The 22,434-nt window shown below is 46.6% G+C and overlaps 2 protein-coding genes across 4 annotated transcripts in view; one reads left to right on the forward strand and one right to left on the reverse strand.

Annotated features, from left to right (window-relative positions):
- LOC146177606 (cytochrome P450 2J1-like) overlaps positions 1-22,434 on the reverse strand; it is a 35,438-nt gene that overhangs the window by 10,111 nt on the left and 2,893 nt on the right. For 2 of the 3 annotated variants that reach the window (XM_084581164.1, XM_084581163.1), the window contains exons 2-6: positions 21,721-21,980; positions 19,294-19,418; positions 16,859-16,965; positions 13,154-13,458; positions 11,849-11,961 (exon numbers count right to left, since the gene is read on the reverse strand). In XM_084581164.1, the coding sequence (XP_084437290.1) occupies positions 11,849-11,961; positions 13,154-13,458; positions 16,859-16,965; positions 19,294-19,418; positions 21,721-21,953 (883 nt within the window). In that variant the 5' untranslated portion in view covers positions 21,954-21,980. Of the gene's footprint in view, positions 1-11,848; positions 11,962-13,153; positions 13,459-16,858; positions 16,966-17,807; positions 17,916-19,293; positions 19,419-21,720; positions 21,981-22,434 lie in introns of those variants that run through there. The other variant, XM_084581165.1, reaches the window with a different exon arrangement.
- Positions 1,038-3,863, forward strand: LOC146177607 (uncharacterized). Its single transcript, XM_084580757.1, has one exon. The coding sequence runs from the start codon at positions 1,038-1,040 to the stop codon at positions 3,861-3,863; it is 2,826 nt and encodes a 941-aa protein (XP_084436883.1).

Below are 22,434 nucleotides of genomic sequence, written 5' to 3' on the forward strand. Positions count from 1 at the left end.
AGAGCACGCGTACGTGCACGTTCTCCTCGCGGGGTGGTTTCCGCGCAGTTAGAGAAACCCCCTCGCAGTGCGCGAGCGGAGGTGTCCTCCCAGCTTGTTTTGCAATGTGACCCCTAGCAGGGCCGAAGTTGCTGGCGTACGTGCATCCTTTTTTGGTTGTTTTGTTTGTGACTTACGTTTTTTCATCCGCAACATGGCGGCCATGCAGTGTGGAAGTTGCGGGGCCTACGTGCCCCTTCCTGCGTGTGCACTTGTGCGTGTTTGTTCTACGGACCCTGACTTGGGGAGGGAACTGTTGTGTGGGCGTGTCTTACACATTGTCAACCGAAGGCTAGAAAAGAAGCCGACTCGGACCCAACGGCAGTGCGCCTCTCGTCTCCAAGCACTCCGGGCTCCCCGAACCGCCGCCGCATCGCACCACGAAGACTTCGCCCCAGGGCTCCGGAAGGACCATCGCCTTCGAGAGCTCCCCATCTGCGCCGTCTTTGTGAGTGGAGTGCCGCCGCGCTCGTCGGACAATATGCCCGTTTCCTAGTTTCTTCTGAACTTTTTCTACACTCGTCTTATCTTGTTTTAAACGTCTGTGTTCAATTTGCATGTATCTTGATAGTGAGAATTTTGACTGATGTATTTGTAATTGCTAGTTTTTTTTCATGTATGCTACCTTAAATGTGTTGTTTTAAATGCCTGTAAATGCTTGCGTCGTATCATCCTGTGTATAATACTGAGAATATATAGTTGTTTTTTCCATCATTGACTTCGTGGCTCTGTTCTCATTCACAACGCTGAACCTAACCGGCTAACGCTGGGTGTCAAGGTTCCAACTACCTTTGCCTCGGTTCGGGAAGGTGTCTCGCACCCCTTCCGGAGCCGTGACAAATTCTGGCGTCCGCGACAGGACTTTGACGTAACAAGTAAGCGTTGTGGAAGGAGACCGAGCCTCGAACCATGAAGTGATCTCGAAGGGTGACATTTGAGAAGTGTGCATTGCTGATAGATAGTTTTCGGTTTTTTGGTAGTTTTTATGCACTTGTGACATGGATCTAGAGAAATTAGTATCCATAGGTGGACAGTTAGGTCTCTCAGGAGTGGAACTGAGAAAATGGATAGAGGATGAGCAAGCTAGGCAGAGGGAGGAAAGGTCTCTCGCTAGACAAACCGCGGAACAGGAACGCGCGGCAGCAAAAGAGGCTGGTGAACTCGAAGCCAGGCTTCTTCAGCTAAGATTAGAGCTTCGCCAGGCGGGAGATGATTCCGTAGTAAGGGCAGATGGTCGCGACGTAGTAGCGGAACCCAGTTTCCGCCTTAACCCCAGCAGGTTGCTTGTTTCATTTGACGAGAAGAAGGACGACCTAGATGCTTACATCAGGCGGTTTGAGGGCATAGCCCGTAGCCAGAAGTGGCCTGAAGATCAATGGGCGACGGCATTAAGCACATGCCTAAGCGGTGAGGCGTTGAACGTTTTCGGGCGACTCACGCCGGAAGACGCCTCCGATTATAAGAAGGTGAAGGCGGCGCTCTTAAAGCGTTTCAGATTTACGGTCGAGGGCTTCCGTGAGAAATTCCGGGGTGGCAAACCAGCCGACGGCGAGACAGCCGCACAATATGCAGCGCGTCTAAGCCATTACTTAGACCGCTGGGTGGAGCTGTCCGAAATCCCCCTAGAGTACAAGTCGCTGCGTGAGCTGTTTATTAAGGAGCAATTTCTGAGCAGTTGTCACGCCAGCATGTCGTTGTACTTAAAAGAACGGAACGCAGAAAAATTGCAAGACATGATCAACCTCGCTGATCAATTCCTGGACGCGCAAGGCGGTGTCAATTTAGCGAGGGGAAGGAAAGAAAGCCGGGAGGAAGCGAACAAAGCAGGAGGCGCCGAAAAGAAGGCCGTCGAGGGGGGAGCGTTGAGATGTTATCTGTGCGGCCGGGCGGGACACAATGCCGCGCACTGCCGGAGCAGCGACTCCGCCAACCATGTCCCCCACTGCTTCAAATGTGGCCGAAGAGGGCATAGAGCGAATGTGTGTAGGCAAGGGGCGCCTGACAAAACCCAGGCAGCCTGTTTGTATTCCCCTCCGAGGGAAGTAGAAGAAAACATTTGCGAGGGATACGTTCAACTGAAGAATGGTAGCCGTATTCCCGTTGTCAGCGCGGTGCGAACGGCGCGGCGGAAGTTTTTAGTAGAAGAGCTGCCCGTGGTTGCGGGAAGTTTGGACGGGAAAACAATCACTGTGTTGCGTGACACCGGTTGCAACACCGTGATTATCCGGAGAGATTTGGTAGCGGAGGACCAGCTAACGGGGACGAGTAATCCCGTATACCTCGTCGACGGAACAGTGAAGATGCTCCCCGAAGCGCAGGTGCAGGTCCAGACCCCTTATTACAGCGGAAATCTTGTAGCACTGTGCATGCAGGATCCAATATATGACCTGATCCTGGGTAATATAGAGGGTGCCAGGGCTCCTGATGATCCCGTTGAAATAGTCGAAAATACTACTATTGAAACGGATCTGGTCGTTGAAACCACCGCGGCCGTAGTGACTCGTGCTCAGGCCGCAAAGAGGCCTCAGAAGTTCCAGAAACTTTGCACTCCGGACGCGGAAAGGCAATTAGGGGATGGAGAAAGCTATGCGGCCGATCAAGAGAAGGATCAATCATTGCGCTCATGCTTCACACAAATTGGCAAGAATTTAAAGTGTCGAGATGGGGAGAGCGGCATCTTGTTCAAGAAGGAAGGCGGCCTTTTGTACCGATGCTACACAGAGAAGGACGGACGGCAGGTGCGACAGCTAGTCGTTCCCGAACGACACCGAGAAACGGTACTGAAGATGGCGCATGACAGCGTAATGGCAGGACATGTGGGTGCTCAGAAAACAAAAGAGCGGATTTTAGAAGAATTTTTCTGGCCTGGCATCACGGCGGATGTTAAGAGATTTGTGGCATCATGCGATATCTGTCAGCGTACCACGCCGAAGGGGAGAGTGCCACGCGTGCCCCTTGGGAAGACACCAGTCATTGACACCCCCTTCAAACGGGTGGCCATTGATATCGTCGGGCCAATCTACCCCCCGTCTAAACAGGGCAACAGGTACATCTTGACACTGATTGACTATGCCACACGTTACCCGGATGCAGTAGCCTTGCCAAGCATAGAATCTGAGCGTGTTGCCGAAGCTCTGGTGGCGATGTTTTCGCGATTCGGTGTCCCTCACGAGGTACTCAGCGATCGTGGCACAAACTTCACCTCAGAATTGATGAAGGAAGTGGCACGATTGCTCTCCATTCGTCAGCTGCACACCACTCCATACCATCCCATGGCTAACGGGCTGGTGGAGAAATTCAACGGCACGTTGAAGCTAATGCTGAAGCGAATGTGCGCTGAGAAGCCGAAAGACTGGGATCGGTACCTAGCCCCTCTTCTTTTTGCCTACCGGGAGGTTCCCCAATCCAGCCTCGGTTTTTCGCCGTTTGAGCTCCTGTACGGTCGACACGTGCGTGGACCATTGGCCATCCTAAAGGAGGTGTGGACGAACGAGAGCTTAGATGAAGAGGCAAAGACCACTTACGAGCACGTACTCGATCTCAGAAACAGATTGGAAGAAACATGTCGTTTGGCGCATGAAGAACTTGAAAAGGCAGGAACCCGTTACAGGAAGTTCTATGACCGCAAGGCGAAGGACCGAAACTTCGAACCTGGTCACAAGGTGTTAGTTCTGCTGCCAACTGATAGCAACAAGCTGTTGCTGCAATGGAAGGGCCCATTCGAGGTCACCGCCAGGAAAGGGGACGCCGATTACGTCATCGACACGGCAAGCGGGTCAAAGATTTTTCACGCAAACATGCTGAAAAGATACGAAGAGAGGTGAGACGCACCCGCCAACAGACAGTGCCTGGTGATCAGCAGCATGACTGAAACTGAGGAGGACAGTAAGCTGCCTGTTCCAGAGTTTGAAAAAACGGAGGGAGTAGCAGATGTGAAGCTATCGCCGCACCTCGATGCCGCGAAGAAACAGCTCCTTTTATCCACGATGGAGAGGCACGCAGCTATTTTTTCCAATGTCCCTGGCAAAACAGAATGGATGGAATGCAGTCTACCGCTCACGACAACCGCACCCGTTCACGTTAAACAGTATCCTCTACCTTTCGCAACACGGCAAGGTATCGAGAGCGAAGTGCAAGAAATGGAGAGGCTGGGAATTGTTGAAAAGTCAGTCTCCCCATATAACTCTCCCGTACTTCTGGTGAAAAAACCGGATGGAAGTAATCGCCTTTGTATCGACTTTCGGAGGCTGAATGATGTTCTGATCGGAGACTCGGAGCCCATGCCCAGAGCCGATGCTGTTTTTGCCACAGCGGGAGACAAGAGATATTTTTCAAAGGTGGACTTCGTGAAGGGATATTGGCAGATCCCGCTGTCTCACGACGACAAGGCTAAAACGGCTTTTTCTACTACGTCCGGACTCTACCAGTTCCGCTTCATGCCGTTCGGCATCAAGACAGCGCCCGCAGTTTTCGCCAAACTGATGCGCAAGGTGGTAGGCGGCATTCACGGAGTAGAGCACTACTACGACGACGTACTCGTCGCCAGCGCAACCTGGGAGGAACACGTTGCTACACTGCAACAGCTATTTGCAAGAATCGAAGCGGCCGGGCTTACAGTGCGACCCAGCAAGTGTGAACTCGGGATGACGGAAATTGATTTCCTCGGTCACCGAATCGGAGCAGGCAAGCTGGCACCCCTGGGAAAAACTCTGGATAAAATACAAGCGGCCGAGCCACCAAGGACCAAGCGCCAGGTGCGAGCTTTCTTGGGATTGACCGGCTATTACAGAGAGTTTATACCCAACTATGCGGAGATAAGCGCACCCCTCACCCAGCTGACCCGGAAGGGCGGAAGTAATGCAGTGAAGTGGGACCCCATACATGAGGAAGCCTTCCGCAAGCTCAAGCATTGTGTATCCAATCCCCCTATTTTGCGGCTGCCGAACTTCAACGAGTCCTTCGTTCTGCGCACCGACGCTTCCGACACTAGCTTGGGTGCTGTGCTCCTGCAGCCATACGAGGGAACGCTGCACCCTGTCGCGTATGCGAGCCGAAAGTTGCTCGCTAGGGAGGTCGCCTACAGCACGATTGAACGAGAGTGTCTCGCTTTGGTCTGGGGCGTCCAAAAGTTCTCGACTTATCTATATGGTGTCGAATTTCTTGTTCAGACCGACCATCAGCCGCTAGCATATATACAGAAGAGTAGGCAACTGAACAGCCGAGTTCTGCGCTGGAGCTTGCTCCTCCAGGAGTATAGTTTCCGCGTGCAACACATTAAGGGTAGTCAGAACGTCGGGGCGGACTACCTTAGCCGACTGTAGTGTTCATAGGATTTTGCATGCATTATGGATTAATGGTTATGTTCCTCTATGTTACCTGAACTTCATTCTTGTTATGTGTTACTTATTGTATAGTGCATGTCCATGAGTTGTATCGGCCTGCGTGCCACGTTTTGTTTGTTTTTAGAATATTATTCTATAATATTCTGAAAGTGGGGGGCCGTGTCACAAAAGTGGCCGCATTTATATTTCATAATATGGCAATTAACCATATGTAGTATATTCTAGAAGAGTTTATTGATATATGTCAGTGTATTCTGTTTGCCTCTGCCTTGTCGGTAATGTCAAGAGCACGCGTACGTGCACGTTCTCCTCGCGGGGTGGTTTCCGCGCAGTTAGAGAAACCCCCTCGCAGTGCGCGAGCGGAGGTGTCCTCCCAGCTTGTTTTGCAATGTGACCCCTAGCAGGGCCGAAGTTGCTGGCGTACGTGCATTCTTTTTTGGTTGTTTTGTTTGTGACTTACGTTTTTTCATCCGCAACATGGCGGCCATGCAGTGTGGAAGTTGCGGGGCCTACGTGCCCCTTCCTGCGTGTGCACTTGTGCGTGTTTGTTCTACGGACCCTGACTTGGGGAGGGAACTGTTGTGTGGGCGTGTCTTACACATTGTCAACCGAAGGCTAGAAAAGAAGCCGACTCGGACCCAACGGCAGTGCGCCTCTCGTCTCCAAGCACTCCGGGCTCCCCGAACCGCCGCCGCATCGCACCACGAAGACTTCGCCCCAGGGCTCCGGAAGGACCATCGCCTTCGAGAGCTCCCCATCTGCGCCGTCTTTGTGAGTGGAGTGCCGCCGCGCTCGTCGGACAATATGCCCGTTTCCTAGTTTCTTCTGAACTTTTTCTACACTCGTCTTATCTTGTTTTAAACGTCTGTGTTCAATTTGCATGTATCTTGATAGTGAGAATTTTGACTGATGTATTTGTAATTGCTAGTTTTTTTTCATGTATGCTACCTTAAATGTGTTGTTTTAAATGCCTGTAAATGCTTGCGTCGTATCATCCTGTGTATAATACTGAGAATATATAGTTGCTTTTTCCATCATTGACTTCGTGGCTCTGTTCTCATTCACAACGCTGAACCTAACCGGCTAACGCTGGGTGTCAAGGTTCCAACTACCTTTGCCTCGGTTCGGGAAGGTGTCTCGCACCCCTTCCGGAGCCGTGACATGGTCGGTCACAACTGTGAAGTGCCGACCGTATAGGTAAGGGCGAAATTTTTGGACATCCCAGACGACACGACAGCAAGACACTCCTGCTCGGTAATGGTGTAGCTTTTCTCAGCTGGAGTGAGAGTCCGACTGGCAAAGGCAATCACTTTCTCACGCGATGTTGCATCACGCTGCAGAAGTACAGCGCTAAGACCGTGACCACTGGCATCGGTGTGCAGGATAGTTGGAGCGCTGTCACTAAAGTGGCCAAGAATAGGATCTGATGTGAGGGCGTGCTTGAGGTCATTAAAAGCAGTTTCGCACTGCTGTCCACACGAAAGGGCTGCGTGCTTTAAGTAGCTCATGAAGTGGTGCAGCAATAGTTGCAAAATGCCTTATAAAACGCCGGAAGTAGGACGCGAGGCCGAGGAAACTGCGCAAATCTGTAATCCGTTGTGGACGAGCAAAGTTCAAGACCGCGATTATTTTTTCAGGATCTGGGCGAATTCCGTCATGGCTGACCAGATGTCCCAATATTCTAATTTCCTTCTGTGCAAAGTGGCACTTCTTGGTGTTGAGCTGAAGGCCTGCCGAAGCGAGACAGGTGAGGACTTCATTCAGGCGCGTGAGATGGTCATTAAAGGTTGCCGAAAAGATAACAATGTCGTCCAAGTAACACAAACAGGTTCTCCATTTGAGGCCACGAAGTACAGTGTCGATCATTCTTTCAAATGTCGCTGGTGCGTTACAAAGTCCGAAAGGCATAACATTAAATTCTTAAAGGCCATCGGGTGTTGCGAAAACGGTTTTTTCTTTGTCGTCCTCGTGCATAGGTATTTGCCAATACCCTGAGCGAAGGTCCAAGGTCGAGAAATATTCGGAGCCTTGGAGGGAGTCAAGGGCGTCATCAATTCGCGGCATCGGATATACATCTTTGCGGGTAATTTTGTTGAGTGCGCGGTAATCAACACAAAAGCGTACCGAGCCGTCCTTTTTTTTAACTAGCACTACTAGGGAGGACCATGGGCTTGTTGAAGGACGAATTATATTGCGATGAAGCATGTCATTTACATTTTCTTCAATTACTTTTCGTTCAGAGAGAGAAACCCGATAAGGCCGTCGTCGAACGATAGAGTTACCTTCAGTAATGATGCGATGGTGCGCAGCACTAGTCCGTCCCAGTGGTGTGGAAGTGGCATCAAAAATGGCTTGGTGGTGTCGAAGCAATGTCAGCAGTTCTTGGCGTTGGTTCGGCGTGAGTTTAGGATTAATAGTCTTTGCGAGAACAGAAAGAGAGACGTCTGACGAAACACGTTGCTGAGGCGGAGGGGCGGTGAGCACCATCAGGGAAAAAGGTTGAACATCCAGCATACAATTCAGAGAAGTTCCTTTTGGGAGCACGAGGGATTCACGGGAAGTGTTAGTGGCCACTACTGTCGCTGAGCCGTTGTGGAACCGGACAAGACTTGACGGGAAGGCGATGCCGCGTGCAAGATGACTATATGATGGTGCTATGAGTACGTCCCCGTCAGTGATGTGGTCAGAAACAACAGTAAGTAGTTTTTCGCACTGAGGAGGCAAAACAGTATCAGCGGCGGCAACGAGGGGATGATGTCGTTCAGAAAAGTCAGATGAAAAATCGCTGTCTGTCATATGGATAACACGGTCACCACAAGAAATTAACGCTGAAGCGGTTGACAAAAAATCCCATCCGAAAATCATGAGATGCGCACAAGGTGAGAGCACAGCAAACTGCACATGATGGCGGATGCCGTCGATAACAACTCGTACGGTGCACTTCGCTGAAGGGCGCAAAGGGACGTTATTGGCTCCACGGAGTTGAGGCCCATCATATGGGGTTGTCACTTTTCGCAAACGGTAGCACAAATCAGCGTGAATGACAGAAATTGCAGCCCCTGTATCAATCAAAGCTTCAACCGGTATACCTTCAGCGATAACACCAATAACATTATACGGGCGATCAGGGAGACTTTTAGTAAGTTCGCAGCGTGCAGTTTGACCTCCGGAAACTGCAACACTTAGTTTTCCGGATGGCGGAGCCCCTGTATCAATCAAAGCTTCAACCGGTATACCTTCAGCGATAACACCAATAACATTATACGGGCGATCAGGGAGACTTTTAGTAAGTTCGCAGCGTGCAGTTTGACCTCCGGAAACTGCAACACTTAGTTTTCCGGATGGCGGACAGGGAGACCGGTTGCGGGGCGGAGAGGGGAAACTGAGCGGCGGTATGGGGATGTGGACCGGCGTCGGGATACATGGTTCCCACGAGGCTCAGAGGAAGATACTGGAGGTGGGGAGGATCGTCGAGGTGGGCTTGGAATAGACCGGCGTTGATAATATGAGGTTGAAGGCATGTCGCATTCGAAGGTGTCGTAACCACGGCGCTCGTTCTGAAGGCGGCGACGACAGAAGCGGGATATATGTCCTCTAATACCACAGTAATAGCAGACTGGTCGGGGGGGGACGCCAAGGTGCGTAATTGGGTTGTGTCGGTTGAGCCATCGCCATTGCATTGATGTGATTGTATGTTGGTGCCGGTCGGGGTGGGGGATCCAAAGAAGGGGAGGATGCAGCGACGTGCGCGTAGGTCGGCGCTGGGCGGATTGCAGAAGGTTCGGATGTCATAGGGCGGCTGATGGTAGCTAACTCTGCTTTAATCATGTTGCGGAGAACGGCGTCATTAGGAGGTGCGGAAGAATGATCGCACCCATGTCGACAGAAAGGATTGAGGGCTTGAAGCTCCTCGCGGATGATTGCTCGAATCATTGCCCGCAGATCAAGGTCAGCAGAGGTCGGAGCAGTTGCGAAGCCGGGCTGTAGTCGAGAGGACTGCAGCTGGTCGAGGCGTTGACAGGTCGTAATAATTGAATCGACACTTGAAGGATTCTGGGCAACTAAGGTGTGATATGCCATAGCATTGATCCCTTTTAAGACGTGGTGCACACATTCAGGTTCCGTCATGGTGGGACTAATGCGCCGACAAAGTGCAAGAACAGCCTCTATGTAAGACGCATATGATTCGTCGGGACCTTGAAGGCGGGAAGCGAGCTTGTTTCTCGCGATCTCAGTCCGAACTCCCGGGTCGGCGAAGTCGGAATTGCTGTTTGAAAGTAGTCCAGTTAGTAGTGTGGGGTTCGCGATTAATGAACCAGTTTCTGGCGACCTCAATTAAATAGAACGAAACGTTGAGAAATTTTAAAGCGTCGTCCCACCGGTTATAGGCACTGCAGCGTTCATATGTGTCGAGCCAGTCGTCCACGTCTTCGTCACGACGACCAGCGAACAGCGGTGGGTCGCGTTGACGTGTGGGCAGAGTCGGAGGCGTCGGTGCAGCTGAGGTAGAGGGTCCGGCCGGGTCGGGATTTTTTCATTTTTTCATTTTATTACCCTCAAGCGCATACGCATTACAGAGGGGAGTGGTACATCATATATGATAGAAAGCATAGAACACTAAATGAACAAAACATAACAAAGGCTAAACGAACAAGGGAATACAGAACAACGAAAACAATCTTACAATAAAGAAAGTTATACAAGCGGAATAAATTGAAAACAATCATAAGCGGTGAGAGAACAGCATTATACAGCGAAAAGAACAACAGCACTGGGAGCAAACAAGCATGAAAAACCAAAAACGGAAATAAGATAATAGTCAGGGGGGAAAAAGTGTCACGGATCAGCTTCAAGATATTGCATCAGTGATGAGTGAAATGAATCGTGATCTTGGATTAATGCGATATCGGGCGGAAGGCGATTCCACTCTACTGACGTACGAGGTAGAAAGGAATGAAAAAGGGCATTAGTATTGCAAGTTATGACATTTACTTTGTAAGCATGATCAACGCGGGAGGAGCGATACGATGGCTGCGAAATGAAAGTATGCCTCAATTCGTTATGATGATAAATTTTGTGAAAAAGGCTAAGACGTGAAATTTTCCTTCTAAGCTCGAGAGATGGCAAAGATAACGTTAGTTTCATTGAAGTTATGCTGCTAGTGCGACTGTAATTGGAAAAAATGAAACGCGCTGAATTATGGGATTGCGGGAACGAAGGGATTGCTCTCGGTGGACATGATTATGGTGGTAGTTGCCAAACGACGACCGGAACGTAGCTCCAGTGAGAGGCAGCAAGGGGATCGAACTCGACCTCCACCACTTGTGAAAGAAGGCTAGGTTGAGACGGCAAGGTCGTGACGGCAAGGCCAGCGATACCTTGTCTAGCGTTTTAATCCGATGACAAAACCCAGGCGCGTGCCGGAGCCGGCGCCGCGGGACGATGATGATGGTATGTACAAATAAAAGAGAAAGATCATGGCATGTACAAATTAAAGAACATCCACGGAAGGCTCACAATATATAAATCTCTCTTTATGAGTCACCTTAATTACTGCTGTCTTGTCTGGGGTACCACGTCCGCCACAAATGTAGGTCGGTTACTTGTCCTTCAGAAAAAATTTCTGCGCGCGATATGCAATGTGAAGTGGGATTTCGCAAGTGAACCTTTGTTCCAAGAGCTTAATATATTGAAAGTGCATAATTTATACAACTACATGTTAGTACACGCATACATTAAAGAATGCAAATTGAATAATTTTGCCATCCGTTCAACAGCCAAAATCTACTTCACTACCAAACGCGATGTCCGGAATACTGGTATGTAACACACACGCGAACTAATTACGGTAAGCAAATGATTGTTCACACCCTACCTGCCTTACTCAATGCACTAATCTCGGAAAATATTGATGTTTTACATGTTTCATTACCTACTCTACACAATTATTTTTGCCAGTAATATTGAGTGTGTATTTATATTGTCAACCATTGGGTTAGTCATTGTAAATCAACACTATATATGTTCCTTGCCAATTGTGCTTCTTTTGTGACTGAGTGAGATTATTTTCATGCTGCTGTATCTTTTTTTTATTTTTTGTAATACTAACCTATGTAGCTTTGCAGATTCACCTTTTTTGTTTGTTATTTTTGTTTCTTTCTTCATGCTTGTGCTTTATTATATTGAAAGCATTGCCATTCCGCACGGCTGCTGCTGCCAACAAACGGGTTTTCGGACCTGTCAAGCTGTTTCCGCAGCTTTTTTCCTCGAACCTGTCCGTTCACAACTGTACTTTGCAAACGGAAAATAAAGCACTTACTTTACTTACTTACATTATTGTATTATCCGTCATAAAATTATTGTGCACGGTATCACTTCTAAGCATTATCGCAAAGCAGACGCAAGCATAACTACATATATAGGTTCACCTCCCCATACAGATGTGATAAATATTTTGCAATACTCACTATTATAAGCCAGATTGTCATGAACGCTGCATATCGTGCTGTGGGACAAGTACTTTCCAATGAAGCAATCCCTGTTTTCGTTCGCATATGCTGACAGACCACCAACCTCCTGTCTGTAAGAAAGGATTAGCGTAATCACCAGGGTCACAGAGGTTAGGTGTAGTCTTTGTCAATTTCTTTTACATTAGTTCATTTTATTTCAATTTTTTAAGCACTCCAGCAGTTATTTCGTACTGTCAAAACATATAGTATAAGGGTATTGTTATTTTCACAGATGCATTGAAATAAATCGGGTTTGTGTGCTTTTGAAGGTCCGAGTGAAAGAAGTGACATGGATTCTTTTATAGAATTTAGCGTCACAAGATCACCCAGGCTATGCGAGACGTTGCCGCGAAACGAGCTCCTATATCTACCATATCTGCTTTATCGAAAAGTAATTAAAAGCCCCGTGTATGTGCAATATCAGCTGAACCCAAGGGCGCAGGATAAAATCTCATTTATGGAACGCGGTTTCTGATAGAAGCGAGACGCAAGCCATCGGTGGAAGTGGGAGAAATTGTAGATGAAGTACTGGATTAAATAACCGAAACAAATCCAACTGAAATCGCTGAAACAACTGCATATTGAGACACAAAAAACGCTCCTAGGTCGAGATACGAGAATATTACAAGATCTGCCATAAACGTAGTGTGGAGGAACGTATCTCCCATTCTGCACTCCAATACTGCACCAGAATAATGCAAAACTTCGAGACCAAGGATTACCGCACGTGTAGAACGAGGAGGATCGCGATATCCTTTTTTTTCAGAAACGCTTTACCCATCACTAACACCTTTAGCACAGCAGACGTCAAGGAGAAGCAAAGGTTCACCGCCAGCCCCGTTAAAGACCATACATTGCTTTCTGTCCCAAAAAGTTCAGCAATGCTTTGTAGACAAATTCTTTTCTAATTCACGTCAACACCTGATCAATAGTTGAATGGTTGTGGTTCTGTCACTGGGTGATAGCAACTTCCGTTAGATCGCGGCTCTGAATAATGCATGCCTGGATTCGTGAGTTCACGAGGGCAATACTGGTCCAGTGCTCGTGACAGCAAGTGAAGTTAATGAGAGCGCTGCTCTTCCAATGTGTACAAAAAATGCTGTGCACAGATAAATATAGGCATCTATTTTAAAAACACCTGATTTTTACTACGCCTCGCCTTTATTCTACACATTGAACTTAAAAACAGATTATAACCCCCCTAGTTGCACGTCTTAGGCTTGCACCCTTATTCTCAGCAAACGAAGCTTGTGCATGTCTCACCTCACAAACATTTCTATCGATTTCATGGCTCCGTGCACTGCTGCTGCTGCCGTGAACGGAAGACATCTTGCGAGTGTTATGAAAGACGAGGGCAAGAGCCATACCATACTCTTCTTTCGGCTGGCCATAAACTCCTCTCTTATGGACTTTACGAGATCCTTGTGCTTGGGGTGTTCGAATGGAAAGCGGCAGCCGAAGAGAAGCACACCTATGTTGTTGCACACACTGGCCAGCAGTAGTTGGAAAAGGTCCAAGGGCTGCCCCCGAGCCTCGGCCACGTGATTCACGAATTGATCGCATCCCTCCTGGAAATGAAAGTTGCTGCGTCGATCAAACCTTAAAACCCGGCGTCACGATTCTTGTTTGGTTTCTTAAAGATGTTTCTTCTAACTTTATAACAAATATTGAGAGAAGTGTCATAATGCGCGCTACATTCCGCATGTAACCAATTACATTCTGCTTAAGGTGACAGTTTATGCCCGAATAACTAAATTTTATTTTGAAGTACCTGGGCCACAAAGTCAAAGCCTAACTTGTCTGTCTCCGCATGAGCGCCCCATCATTACATTGTCGAAGCTGATTGCCACTTATAGAAATGATGCCTAACCATATGAGTGCCTAAGAGCTAATGCCAGCCCACTGAAGGTATGTGCAAGCGACTGGGGTGCCCATGCGCTCTAGTAGCTCATGCTGCCGAAGTTGCCCTTTTAGTGCGACCGTATACTCATACGAACGCCAGTAACGATCTCGGATATCGTGTTCCGTACTCCTGATTTATGCGCAAAGTCTTTAAATCACAGTTAATACGCTCTGCAGCGAATACTTGAGTTAGAGCTGTCGCTCTGTATGATTGGTGCAATCAGCTTACACATCGATTAATTTAGTGCGAAGGGTCTATTCCAAACAAATTCCAGAATGTTGAAGGCCGCATATTCCCAACTCGCACGAAAAACAACGTGGAATTGGAGCGGATTTCAATCCAAGAATTTCTCGCTGGAAGCCAATATAAAACGCAATAGGTATCGTCGCAGCCAATTGCTACGCGCTTAAACTACAACACACTCTCTCACCATGCACTGCATGTCATCGGCTCTATGAACTGCCATCTGGGCGCAAAAGCTCTTCACGTCCTAGTCAGTTTACCAGCGTTAAAACCTTGCTATTTTTACTTCATTTTCCTATTGGCGGCTCCATTTAGAGTTTCACAGCTCTAGCTCTGAGTGGCACACTGGAAAGGATCAGGTGCCGGGTGCATACGCGCAAGCTGCGCCGCTTCCTCAAGACATGTACACCCATAACAATAGACTTTTTCAGTACCGTGAATGTCACTTCAACTACGTAAACTTCAAGATAACGGTCTCTGCCATATCTCTCGCGTTAACCCTATCCTCCTTTATTGTAATAAGGATTCGTTAGGTCGGTCTTGTGACTGTCAAGCGAGTGTCGCTGCAAGAACAAAACGCACCTCACTTAGTAATCATAGTTTATCCATATATGCCTCGCGCACCACATATGTGACGCTACATATTTTTCTTTGTTTGCATTTAAAGGGTCACAGTTTAAAAGCTTTGCAGTGACTAGCTTAGGTTCTGGAGGCTCTAAACCTTTCCTGGGCAAGTTTCGAATTGTTAGCGTTGAGGTAGAGACGCCAGTCGTCTCTGGAAGCAGTCAGCACATGTGAACCCATTGATAAGTTTGTGATTGCCCACAATAAGCAGGCAGAATTGCGCCTGGCCAGGATGCGCTCGTTCAAACATCCTTGGGCACAGCAGTCGAGTACCCTAACGACTGCGCCACAATGGCGGGACCTGATGCGCGATGAGAAACATGCCATTCGTTTTGTTGAAAATGGTTGTGACTTTTAAATCATTAAAAAGTGCAACTTTATTCCACGCTTCTGAGAGGGAGAATCAGTGACCAGGAAGTATTACTTTTGGTTCAAACAAATTAAGTTTTCTAAGCGGCACTTTCAACAATGCTTTAGGCGAAGTCCATACAAAAATTAACGCAGCGCTGGCAAGGAGAATCACAAAGAAAATCCGTAGATACGAGAAGCGCCGCTCACTTTTGCGTGTATAACCCAAGGATATATTTCGGGGAATAGATGGATTGTAGCACGTTTATGAAATAAAAGCTGCTTTCGCTTTTTTGGCGAAGTGCGATTTACGAAATCACTTTGCATTTTGCTTCGCTTTCAGGTAAATGCAAGGTTTGAAAGGTCGAGATTCAGGCGAGGATGATCGGAATAAGTGACTGGGGACATCAGTGGGTGAGTAATAAATTATGTAACTGCGCTTTACTTCGCTTAGGAGCTTAATGACGAAGCCCTTTCCTCCTCCTGCTCTTCGACCTCTTCCTTCTACCTGTTCTGTATGAATCTTCTCTTCTAATTCTGTCTTGCGGTTTACTTGTAATTTCATTTCTTTTATTTTCTTTTGCTTCACCCTCGGTAATACCGGCGTCTCAGGACTCCTCCCATCGACCTGGAAGAATAAAAGCCTAACTACGCGGAAAGCGAAATTGTCTCGACGACGCAAGTTATTGCGACGACCTTACCGGAAAATTATGTCGATGTCAGAATCTATGATGGCGTTTCGCTGAATCTCGCAAACGCAAGATTTTTGCCATGAACCTCCGATGGCTTTTGCCTGAATATAAAGTTCGGAGACGTTAACAGCGGTTATTTCTTGATTCACTCCTCACTGGTGGAAGTCTATGGCGACGACACGCTATGCACAGCTGTAGCCAGTGGTGGTAAAACAAGGGACGTGTTACAGCGATTTTCAATGTTAACGGTGAGACGAATGTACATAATATTTTTTATGTGTGCGTACAATACGGTGAAGTCGCACTGAGGTCAGGGGCTAAAATATTGTCGTCTGCCCTGCTTGTTTATATTTTATCGAAAATGAACGCGGCCTTGTCAAGTGCTCATGGACCAAGGTGGATATAAACAACTCAATAAATAGATGGATCTGCTCGCAAAGATGAAAGTATCGCAGTTTTGTTATACCAACCTATATATTTGAGGTTTTTCTTTGCACTTCAGGATGAAGCAGTTAAAAAAGCACCGATATGACGAGTGAATTACTTTGGAAAAATCTTTTTATTACAAGACGAAAATTACGTCTTAAACTCATGTACCAGATATGTCAACAAAACAGGTATTCCAAAGGAAATGTACCTATATAGGCCATACTATGTTTCTGCTCGCAGATATAGTTTCAATATTTGAAATACCCTTAAAAATCTAACACGCATGCCATCTTAGCTCTTCGCTCGTTCCATCCGCCAATGAAATCAGTTTTTTACGTTAGCAGGGTGTGTTGTGTATGACGAAGTGTTTTCGCTTTCAACTTTGGGAACCGCCTGCTTTGCGCATTTGGAGTAAGCGGAGTAATAATTGAATGAAGAACAAATAACGACGTAGTACTCTCGTGCAGTGGTCTACAAAGCTGATGGGTTCGCCAACACGAGATGGAAATCAGTCGTCATTATATTTGTTTTATTTCTTTCAATGTCAGGGCGGCCGCAAATACAGACAACCGCTTTAAGGCTCAGAGAAAGATTTAGTCCTAGGTAACTAAAATATAAACGTGAACGCACGAACCGGTCAGTCCCCAGTCTGCTGACCAATGGAATAGATCACTGACGCCGTTCTAATATTTGAGCAATGGATAAGTGAAATAACGAGGGTGTACTCACAGCAATTATCACTTGCATTTCGTGTTTGCCATATCCCAGTTCGCGCAGAAGCTTGAGTGAGAAATGTCGGTTGTCATCCCACTTTTTACCTCCGTAAGCGGAAAACCCTGCAAGCATAATTTAGCACTATGTAGCCTTTATAAGCACTGAAAGGTAATGTAAGCGCCCTCTGGTGAACGTTTGAGCATGCTATCTTATTTTACTAGAAGCGAAGTTACACAGATATATTCGACGTGATCATTCAAGTGAAGAAGGGCGGTTTACGTTTTCACGGCGCCGAATCTGTTAATATGAATTGAGCTTGTTGCATCACCGCGTTTGAACGTCACTTCCTTCCTCGACAGAGTGGGAGCTATAAGAAAATTTAGAACCGACATGGTTTAGAACCAGGTCTACATGGCGCACTGATGAAGTCACTGTCGATCACACGATTAAGAGTAATCTACGACACTTAAGGTCTGCTTACTTCACTCGGTCTTTGCGATGAAATAGCGACTGTTAGTTGCGGTCGAACAAGCAATGTGCAAGATTTCATTACCACTGCTGCTATATTTGACCTTCTCCCGCGAATGAACGTAGACCATAAAATACGAGTCCCGCTGCACTAAATTCTACTTTAAAAAACCTGGCCATTTCAAAAATGTTGTAAGCCGAAAGCTTCTAATGAAAGTTCTTATTCTACGGACGGCAACCGCGTCGCGACCGTGATCTGCAAACTGAAGTTACGTTCGACCCACTGGCTTTGATGGTATAACCAACAATTCATGACTCGTGACACCAAAAGCACGACAAAATAATATACCGTATTGCCGAATTATTTCCTTTCCTAAACAAATAGTAGCACTGTTGTATCCTAATCAATAGATACTTATGTAAATATTACAACGTTAGGCCCCAGGACATACAGCATCATTAGCTCATCAAGCCTGGTATGCGTATTTTAGCTTACCCGCGTCAGAAATCTTTGTCCACGTAGTTGAGAACAAATTACTGGCTTTGCTCTGGCAAGGCCATTCCCAGCACCCACATGTTGGGACTCTACCATCAAAATGCAAGAGATCACACTTCAGATGAATGTTCAGGTAATTTTATCCCTGTGATATATATGCAAAGGTCGTTTCACCAGCGCTCGAGCAAAGCTAGTGTCTCGATGCGAACGTTGAACCTCTGCCAAACAAGTGTTGTCAGCAGCAACAACCCCCGACATATGAAGCCGGTGCCGTGAAACTCTTTACGAGGATGAACTATTCTATAGTAGGGGAAGTTTTATTCTCTGATTATTTTCCGTATATGGACGTTTGCCTAGCAGCAATACCTGTATATGATCTAGTTGGGAGTACGTTCAACTCTTCACTTACGTTCAGTCAGCTTCTTTCGGACATAAATCGTACGCATATTTCGTGACGCAAATTTGTTGTTGCGTGTTTATGATCCTTGAGCGTTCATTTACGGGCTGTGTATTACGATACGAAATTTCATTGGCATTTGTATCAACAGCGAGTCAACATGTTTACTCATTTGTGCTAAAAGGCCATACAAAGGCGCTTTCTAGAACAAACGCTTGTTTTATCGAGAGCACACTCGTCAAAACAAAAATTATTGCTGAGCATCACTGGGCGGGGCAAATGGAATATATTTTATATAAAGCTCTCGTTACTCAAAAAAATCGACGTCAGCGTTGTGATCGACAAATCACGCTCATGGCGCTGGCAGGTACTAGCTAGAAGCTCACATGGCCGCGCACTAATTTTTCGATGGTTTGTACAACTTACATGATATCAGAAAATTAGGAGGAGCTGCCAACAGGGTCGCTCATGTGAGGTCCGAAGTTAGAATAAAAATCAGCGTTGTAGTGCTCTTAGACGCCGAGTGAGGCGTGCGCTATTCTTAGGCTACAGAAGCACATTCCACGGTTTTTGTTAAAACGGAGATTTTTAGGTCGGTTGTTTATCTAGACAATCGCGTCGTGCTCTTAGAGGCGACGCCCCAATTATGTTTTCAAATGAGAAAATCTTTTATCCATTAATTGTAATTATATATTGAAGTACTCGGCAAGACCGCTGCAACGCGATATTTTTCTCTGTAAAATACGGTTAAAATGTTCTCATCAATATGCGCAGAGTATATTTAATACGTTCATATGATCATCATAATGTTCATTCTGCAGCCGCCTCGCAAATGTAGCGATGTGACAGAAGTTCTATTTTACACTTTATGAAGAACCTACTTCTGTAGCGTCTCTCAAACTCGCGTGCAGTTGATGGACACTGAATCTCACATACCCTGCAGTTGCTGCATCTCGTGAAACGGCTTCAAGGAAACAATGTGTATGTGTCCTTGATAGTGCGTGTTGTCCTCTTTAGCGTATGCACTGTGCTTTGGTTTCTCCGATACTGCTGCAGAATCGAAAGCCGGCAAAAAGCGCAGCAACTTACCAACGTCTACGCTTGCACCTTGGACCCAGTTCGGCGATCGGTAAAGTATGTCCTTGTGAGTTAAAAACGCCCTTATGGAGTCTAGATTGTTCAAGATGATCGTGTCGGAAAATCCAGCTTTTACTCTGCGGATAAGGAAACAGAGCAGTGTATGAATAATGACCATCCTCTGACATTATCGGTGCCTGTGGTGCTCTCTATACATATCCCCCATCTAACTTAACACCAAAAAGTACAACTGATACAGATGAACGAAGCTTGCTTACACCTCCTGTGCATATCGCACTCCGATGATCGGCAAGTCCCATGCGTGCTGCACACACTCAATTAGATACACTGGAGCGGATCGAAAGCCCTGCCATTGGAGCCATTTCGTAAATTCTGCTAGGCCTAGAACATCATTCCTATTTCTTTCACACCTATATTTCATCCGCATTTGTGTAAGTGCGTGCTTAATTGTGCACTTTTTATATTCATAATGTGATATTTTCCTGCGTTTAGGTCAGAACTGCATATGTCGATACAAATTTTGATGTGGTGTACTCTGCATTTCCAATATTTGTAACTTTCTCTCTTTATTGCCTTGATATACAAGTAAAATAAAAATTTGGAATCGTATGTATTGCTGACTTTCTGGCGTTATTTGGCGACATTAACTTAACTTAGCCCCTCCTATAGGTAAGGCACTTTACAAGGGAGTAAAGTAACTAAAACCAAATGCGTGAAATTAAACGGCATGCCAAAGTTTTCTCTCTCTCTCTCTCTCTCTCTCTCTCTCTCTCTCTCTCTCTCTCTCTCTCTCTCTCTCCCCATTTTACTTTAAGTTAGTTTCTTATTTTTACTGACATGGCTATCGCGTGAGCTAAAGTCTTCAAAATATACGTTATCAAATGTTGTTCGTTTGTCTGAACATCCACAGACGAAAATACCAATCTTAACAACTTGCGACTATTCGCAAGTAGGGAGCGAAGGCAAACCTTGAACAACAATGGACTACCATCATTAGGATAGGCACCTGCAAACCAACGATTGTGCGTGGAACTGGCTACGAAGTGAGAGAACCCGTCCCTTTCCGTCAGTAACAGTAGCATTCCCACAGTGGCCGCTCTGCGATTTGTACGCTTGGCTGCAAACCACGAAGATGCGGTTTGGACTCCGACCGTTACGACCGCAATCCGATAAAGTGCACAAAAACTAGAAGAAACGCCCGTTGCTGTGCCATAACAGCTCAGTTGCGGGTTTGTAAAAGCTAATGCACATCTGCTCTGCCCTACGGTGTTGCTTACAGCTCATGTCTCGCTTCGCAAGGTTAAACTTTAAATATTACAATAAATGTGGTGCTAGCTTCATCTACTTGACCCCTGCGAACTTCTTAACCTCATCCGCCCACCTAACTTTCTGCCGCCCCCTGCCACGCTTTCCTTCCCTTGGAATCCAGTTTGTTACCCTCAGCGAACCTTGGTTATCCTATCTTCACACTACATGTCCTGCCCATGCCCATTTCTTCTCCTTGATTTCCACTAGAATGTCAGTAACTTGACATATTTCTATTTCTGACGACGTATTTCTGCACGCTTCCTATCTCTTAATGTTACCCCTACCATTTTTTGTTCCATAGCCCTCTGCGTTGTCCTCAACTTAAGTAGAACTCTCTTGGTTAGCCTCCACGTTTCAGCCCCATAGGTGAGTACAGGCAAGATGCAACTGTTGTACACTTTCCTCTTCAGCGATACCGGTAAGCTGCTAGTCACAATCTGCGAGTGCTTACCAAATGCGCTCGATCCCAATCTTATTCTTCTTGTAATTTCCTTTTCGTGATCCGGATCTGCGGTTACTACCTGTCCTAAGTAGACATATTCGCCTACTACTTCCAGTGCTTCGCTACCTAACGTAAACTGCTGTTCCTTCCCGAGGCTGTTGAACTTTACCTTAGTGTTCTGTATATTGATTTTTAAGTCTACCTTTCTACTTTTCCTGTCTAGGTCATCAATCATTATTTGCAGTTGATCCCCGAGTTACCTAGCAAAGCAATGTCATTCCAAGTCTCTGAATACTTCCTCTAAGCAAGCTGTGAACAGTACTGGGGAGATCGTGTCTCCTTGCCTAACACCTTTCTTTTTGGGAATTTTGTCACTTTCTTTATGCAGACCTATGCTTGCTGTGCAGCCACTATATCTATCTTATATCTATATATATCTGTGCAGCCACTATATATAGCTAGCACAGAACCGGGTTAATTGTAGAAATATGGGAGAGGCCTTCGCCCTGCAGTGGGTATAGTCAGGCTTATGATGATTACAATCAACTCAAAAAACATTTAGGCATTAGCAAACACTTACATCTACATTAACCCCAGACAGGAAAAGCACATGGACTATAAGTTCTGCACACACCCTGACCTTGCTGATAGCTACACTTCATGAGTACCTGATAACAGAGCCATAAGAGCGGGACCAATGGTATGCCAGAAGGGGATCTAGTCCTTTAATAAGGGTGTCCAAGCATCCTAGGAAGGGTACACCGGTGGGCCCTGGAGGAAACCGATGTCCATCCTGTGTCTGCTGTTTGCGGCTCATGATGCGCACCAATACTAAAAGCACAGCGCATAAAAGGAGTGCTGCTGCGTAGGCACCAGTCGTAGCGTACAGCATCCATACCATTCTTGCAGGGCTTCTTTCTCAGGTGGGCTGAAACGGAAATAAAACATAGCGTTGCATAATGAATACTCCTGAAAGCTCAAGTAATCAGCCAGGAACATGTCTTAACCCCGATCATGCAAAAGACCTCCTGTGTACTATGCGATTTCAGTGGACGTTATACAACTTCAGGTAGTCGATGTTGTATGCAGTCATCTAATACGGCGTCGCTTACAGCCAGGGTCAGTCGCATGAGCCAAAAGGAAATCAAATCTTATTATCTCACCATGATGTGTCCGCCACTCAGGATCAATTTTCTTGAAATCCTATTGCCTCTTCGCGTTTAAAAGCGTTTAATCAAGCGGCGAGAAATGTTTTTATTTTTTCACACTACTAGAGGGAACATTCTCTCCAGTATTAAACTGAACAAGTATTGAACTGAACCTGATAACATCTTCAATATTGACAAGACTTCAGATACCAAGACTTCAGCCAGTAGATTGGC

This window comes from Amblyomma maculatum, chromosome 10 (genome assembly GCF_055883805.1).
Source record: "Amblyomma maculatum isolate TAMU_Amacu chromosome 10, ASM5588380v1, whole genome shotgun sequence".
Lineage (NCBI taxonomy): Eukaryota > Metazoa > Arthropoda > Arachnida > Ixodida > Ixodidae > Amblyomma > Amblyomma maculatum.

Excerpts from the sequence above, each read along its gene's own strand:
- LOC146177607 (XM_084580757.1), top strand. The coding sequence starts at position 1,038 with ATGGATCTAGAGAAATTAGTATCCATAGGTGGACAGTTAGGTCTCTCA.